General features: G+C 36.7%; 1 protein-coding gene across 1 annotated transcript in view; it reads right to left on the reverse strand.

Annotated features, from left to right (window-relative positions):
- Positions 1 to 5,727, reverse strand: part of LOC144960414 (uncharacterized) — a 240,165-nt gene extending 234,438 nt beyond the window's left edge. Inside the window, 2 exon segments of the mRNA XM_078893497.1 lie at positions 2,880 to 3,222; positions 5,543 to 5,727. Of these exon segments, the coding sequence (XP_078749623.1) occupies positions 2,880 to 3,222; positions 5,543 to 5,653 (454 nt within the window). The 5' untranslated portion in view covers positions 5,654 to 5,727.
- Between the last annotated feature and the right edge of the window lie 1,016 nt (positions 5,728 to 6,743).

Consider the following 6,743-nt stretch of genomic DNA (forward strand, 5'->3'; position numbering starts at 1 on the left):
TCATTGTTGTAATGGAAATACTCTCATACCAACGCAAAATATTGTCCATTACAACAATGTTAAAACAAGCCTATAATTGGATTCGGTTATCAGACCTGCTTATATGTGTACATTGGGTGGGACAGATAAAACGGTTAGTATTTTATTTTATATATATAAATAAATTAAAGAATATGAACATTATATGTGACCCTCCGTCTCAAACGGTATTATGTCGGGATGATTCAGACCCCAAAAAGTGAATTTAGAGATAGATTGATGAGAAATTGGAGCTTAGAAGATTTTGCAATGCAAGAAATAGTCTTTATACTCCACCAGAACGTACAGAAATTAAACCCAAGTTGGATATTTGTGGCTATGAATTCAATTTCCCTAAACGAGTGGATCCCAACATAATACCGCTTTGATACGGTGGGTCACATATGTGCACATTGGGTGGGGCAGATAAAACGGTTAGTATTTTTTTTTTAATCTAAAAATAAATTAATGAAAATGAACATGATAGAGAATTTCCTAAGGATTTACCAAGTTGGATGCGCTCCAAAATTAATTATATTTATTCCCCTAACAGGCCATATGTAACGATATTTCCTTTTCATACAGTACCAGACGCCTGTAAAACGTTCTTTGTGTACTAACGCTTAAAATATTTCAATATACGTCACTACCTGTACCCAGGTGCTTATTCACAACTGAGTCGAGTTTGGTAAAGTGTGTTAAGTGGTCAACATAACTGTCGACAAAAGGTAAATCTGTTTGCCATTCGTTCGTTCATTATTGGAATACACTTCTTCTTCTTCTCCTTCTTCTTCTTCTTCTTCTTCTTCTTCTTCTTCTTCTTCTTCTTCTTCTTCTTCTTCTTCTTCTTTTTCTTCTTCTTCTTTCAGCTTATCCCGCATTTTGCAGGGTTGCCATACTTAATGCCACACATCTCCATGCATCTCGGTTCAGAGCATCATCTTCCTCCAGGCCAGTTCTTTCATATCGTCTTTACCTTATCCCACCATCTAGTCTTTGGGCGTCCCATTTTTCTCTTTTCCCCTATTTGTAAGTCCAATACTTTCCTTCCCGGAACTCCCCTCTCTCGTCTCTTTACATGTCCGAACCATTTCAATCTATCTTCTCTCATCTTTATTGATACATTCTTTACTTCAGTCAACCTTCGAATTCGTTCATTTCTCACTTTATCTTTTCTTGTCCAGCCAAGTGACCATCTCAACATCCTAATTTCTGCCACCTCAACTTCTTTATCTTGTTTCTTTGTTGTAGCTGCTATCTCTAGTTCATACAACATTACTGTTCTTACAACTATTGTATAGATAGAATGCGTTTGGCCAAGGAGTTCACAACATTGCCATCCGAAAGTATAACGGACCAACACACAAACTCCGTGTAACCATGAACTTTTATAGTCTGGTTAATATCTATAGATAGTATGCAGATGACGTCACTCAGGCATTTGTTATTGTTTTTGCCATCCGCGTTTGTGAGTTGTTCTCACTAAACTGTATTAACAAGACTATAAAAGTTCATGGTTACACAGAGTTTGTGTGTTGGTCGTTATACTTCCGGATGGCAATGTTGTGAACTCCTTGGCCAAGCGCATTCTATCTATAGGTTGTTCGAAGATGGCGTCTCTCGTGTCCTTGTTATTGTTTTTTTGCCATCCGCGTTTATGAGTAATGCTCACTGAACTGTATTAACCCACGTTCATGGATACACACAGCTTTGTGTGTTGGTCCGTTATACTTCCTGATGGCAATGCTATTAGCTTCTTAGCCAAGCGCATACTATCTATATATTTCCCCTTCATCTTTGCGGAAATTAGTTTGTCACCCATAACACCAGTTACCTTCCTTCATTATTTGAATACAATGATAGATTTTATTGTGTTATTGACAATCACGTGTGTTCATTTCATCGTTTCATTACAAGATTTATCATCAACGTTTTCAATAACAAGCTTTTCACCTAATCAAAACGTTACTACAGACTGAAATAATTGTGTTGTGTTGTGTGCGTGTATGTGTATGTGTTATGTGTATGTGTTTGTGTTTGTGTGTGTGTTATGTCTTTGTGTATTTGCTTGTGATTGTGAGGGTATGTGTGTGTGACTGTGATTGTGTCTGTGTGCTTGTCTGCTTGTGTTTGTGTGGGTGTGTATGGTTGTTTGTATCTGTTTGTGTGTGTGTGTGTGTGTTTCGTTTGTTTGTTTGTCTTCTCGTATTTGTTTGTTTGTGTGTGTGTGTGTGTGTGTGTGTGTGTATCCTGTTCGAGTTCCACTCTGAGCGGCTCAGAGTTGAATCCTTGGAAAAGGCCCTTTTTACTCACAGTCACTCGGCCGTAGTCTGGTGTAAAATGAGTACATATCTCCATGTCGGACTAAAATTGTAAAATTATCGCCTAACAGGCGTCTTGTTTCGTCCTAAATGTTAATCAGTGCTGTTGGCTAGGGATCCCTAGTAAAAACGCTTTGAGCACTATTTGCGATTATTGCGCCATATAAATACTCAAGTTGTTTTAGGCCACATATAGGAAATGTGATTAGCTGAAGAGTAGCGTCCCTTGATTGGACGTCACCCGGGGAGAAGTTATTTGTAAGCAAACCAACTACAAGCCAAGCCGCTCCAAATACAAAATTTATTATTCATATTCTGTCCAAAAATGCATATCATAATCAACGTTATGGCTTTTTGTACAGAATTATGAATATTGAATTTTGTATTTGGAGCGCTTGGCTTGTAGTTGGTTTGTTTACAAATAACTTCTCCACCGGTAACTTCCAATCAAGGGACGCTACTCTTCCGCTAATCTCATTCCCTATACTTGTAAAGATATTTTTTTTTTTCGAGAAACACAAAACAAGACATAAAGATTACCTATGCCTTTGAAGAAAGATACACTACGCCGAAACGTCACTCTCTTTGCCGTTGTCTCCGAGTCCGGAGTATGGATCTCCACTCTGTCATTGTCCTCCATTTGCAAACTTTTAAATTTTGGACGGTGCTTCGTTGTCATCATATTAGTGTACGGCGATGGAAGACTAGCTCGACTATGGTGTTTCATATTGGGCATGTTATCCGTGTTGTCATAGTTTTCTACACAGTTGGTATAAGATTTTATCCGGCGTAGATGAGGTAGGGACTGTGAATGTTTGGGCGGAAGAATTAGTCGCTTTCTCTCCTCGTTCTTATTCTCAATCATCGCCTCTTGACGAAGTAACTGAAATAATGATGATGATGATGATGATAATAATAATAATAGTGATAATAAATATAATAATAATAATAATAATAATAATAATAATATATAATAATAATAATAATAATAATAATAATAATAGAAAAAAGTAACTAAATAGTATTAATAACGTGTTAATAATATGATAGTAATGATGATGATGATATGATAATAATAATAATAATAATAATAATAATAATAATAATAATAATAATAATAATAATAATAATAATAATAATAATAATAATAATAATAATAATAATAATATAATAAAAATAATAATAATAATAATAATAATAATAATAATAATAATAATAATAATAATAATAATAATAAGAAGAAGAAGAAGAAGAAGAAGAAGAAGAAGAAGAAGAAGAAGAAGAAGAAGAAGAAGAAGAAGAATGTTAACCCTCTCCTCACCACATACACCAAAATCGTCACATTTGTCACGACACAATAATATACATAATTTGTTCTTATTCAGATTAATTTTGTAGATCACAAACTTTGAATAATGATCTTTGTTTAATTTATAAGAACATAAAGTTGTTTTGTAGAGAGCTTGTTTGAGTTTTAAAAATCCATTTTTCTACTGAGTAAGCCTGCCATTTTTATTTTTTTTTTGGAAATTACTGAAAATGATCGGTAATGAGAGAGTTGAATATCATATCTATCATTGACTTCAACTTTTTTTATTGGTTTGACAGCGTTCTTACAAAAATAGAGACCATAATAATTGGGGTTATTATGCTTGCGAGTTCTTAAAATCAAATGTTTATTTGTAGCTTTGGGGGGAAAAAAGTAGCAAAGAGATGATTTACAAGGAAGAAAAATCATCTCCCAAGGCTACAGATGCGACCCACGGTCCCTAAGCGGTATTATGTCGGGATGTATTGGGTGAAAAATTGAATTTATTGACAAAAACATGAAACTTGGGATTTGTTTCGATTTGTTATGTTAGAGAATGAAGACAATGTCTTACAACGCAAAAACTAAAAAATTGGTATTAACTATCAATTTAATTCTAAAGTCTCTTTTCGGGGTCCAATTCATCCTGCCATAATACCGTTCCGTGACGAAGAGCCACAAATATACATTTGACTGTTTCCCTCCAAGTCAGGGCCAGGACAAAACTAAATAATCACATTCCAGAACAAAGACAAAAGAAAACCGTCAGAAAACAGAAAAAAAACAGGGGTGGGGGGGGGAGGTAGAGGATACAGCAACTAACTGACCTCCTGCCTGCTATGGGAGGTCAAAAAATAACACACCCAGTCCTTAATTGTTTCAATGAATGGCATACTCAGTCGGATGGCGTAAAGGTTTGAACTGAGATATTGCCAACTTTAGCAAGAAGGTCAATTTTTTTAAAAATCCAAGATGAGTTCTTGTCATAAATGTGACCCATCGTATCAAAGCGGTATTATGTCGGGATCCACTCGGTAGGGGAAATTGAATTCATAGCCACAAATATCCAACTTGGGTTTAATTTATGTACGTTCTGGTGGAGTATAAAGACTATTTCTTGCATTGCAAAAACTTCTAAGGTCCAATTTCTCATCATTCTATCTCTAAATTCACTTTTTGGGGTCTGAATCATCCCGACATAATACCGTTTTGAGACGGAGGGTCACAAATGATTAAATCAAGCCATTTTGTACATCTTCGGGAAATATCAAAGCCTAATTTTACTTCTAAATATTTTTTACAGCTAATCATAATCAAGTTGAAAAAGTATGGAATTTGAGAAAAGTTGCTGGATACTTTTCCAATCCATCTGACCATAACTCCATGAATAATCACCCGATTTACTTCAAATAACAACTAACTGCTCTGGGGAGCATATTCTTTCAGAAAATGAAAAAAAAAACCCCAAAAAAACAAGTAAATGCAAATCCAAAATTTTCATCTTCCGACTGATTATGTTAGAACTGACACAATTTGTTAGTCGCTAATGTCTGACTACACTCAATTGGATTCAGTAGTCTGATGTCACGCCGCCCGGCAACGGCGGCCATCTTGGTTCTAAACAAAGAAAATCATTACTTTTTATTCTTCAAGCTGGCTAGAACTTTTCATATGCCTTGTGATCAGAATGTGTAAAAGTCAAAACATGATCAAATTTATGTGTTTTTTTCCTCTGGGTACGCTTTTATGCTCGCCGGAGAAATATTTCATACGGGCGTCCGCCAATATTCCGATAGTTTAGAGCCAGTGTTACTAAGTTGCCATGCGTCATTAGGAAGGAAGTGACGTTACGACTGTTGAAGAGTATTACGAGTGGATAATTGCATTAACTTACCCTGTGTTTGGTTCCTCCTTTAGCTACCACCACAGCCGTTGGGACAGGCAACGGTGATGCCACCGATCCGCTGGACTGGACGCATTGTGACGTCACAACAGGGTACGTCATAACGGGGTCGTTGTTACAGGGAGGGAAGGTCGTTTCCACGGAGTTCGTTCGGGAAACACAGCTTGGTCTTTCGTTGTTTGTTTCATCTCTAATGTGGACAGACTGAGTGAGATAATATGTTTGAGAATTAAGATTGTGGCTCACTGGTACAGTATAGTGCGGCTATGTGGTCTAGTGGTATGACACTCGCTTTCGGATCGGAAGGTCCTGGGTTCGAGCCTCGCTCGACGCATAGTTGAGTCCTTGGAAAAGACTCTTTACTCACATTCTCTCACCGTACTCAGGTGTAAAATGAGTACCTGGCCGTTAACAGCGTTGTCTTTGTCCGAAAAATTGTAATATCGCCTAACAGGCGTCATGTCTCGTCCTACATGTTAAATGTTGCTGTTGACCAGGGACCCCTTGTAAAGCGCTTTGAGCACGTTAAGTGGATATTGCGCTATATAAAAGCTCAATTTAAAATTTACAGCAGCGTCTTTTAAAAGTTTCATCTTGACCTTTTAACTCACCCAACCCTAACACCGACTATATCCGTGGACTACCCGGGGTTACTTTTACCCCCATGCCTATTTATTACATTCTTCTGAGACAAATTATAGGCGTTGTAACAAAGCTAATGTTCTAATTTTTTACATGTTAATGGTAGTTGAATAAAACTATCTATGTACATCCTCATTTTGAATACATTTTTTCCAATGTTGAAAAGTAGCAAAAATCTTTAGGATTGAGTGAGCTAAACCTCTCCTTACCAACTGGGTACGAAGTGGCCGAGTGGTTAAGGCATTGCACTGTGGCCCAGAAGGACCCGGTTCGAGCCCCGCTTCAGGCACTTTCGTTTTTTTCCTTGAGCAAGATTAACCCCAAATTTGCTCACTTGGATAACATGGGTGATTCCTGTTGACATCAGAAATCTTGTTTGATGAATTATCTATAATATTATTCCTTCGTGGAATGCCTAGGCGACGATATCTTATGATGTCGTGGCGGAATAGGCATAATTATTTTTTTACCCAATTATAGGAAAATCGTCACATTCAGTTACGATACAACTATCATTTGTCATTTCTTCGGTAAAATTGAAATAAAATTA

The sequence above is a fragment of the Berghia stephanieae genome, chromosome 15 (assembly GCF_034508935.2).
Source record: "Berghia stephanieae isolate SIO BIC M18660-M18661 chromosome 15, UCSD_Bste_1.3, whole genome shotgun sequence".
NCBI lineage: Eukaryota > Metazoa > Mollusca > Gastropoda > Nudibranchia > Aeolidiidae > Berghia > Berghia stephanieae.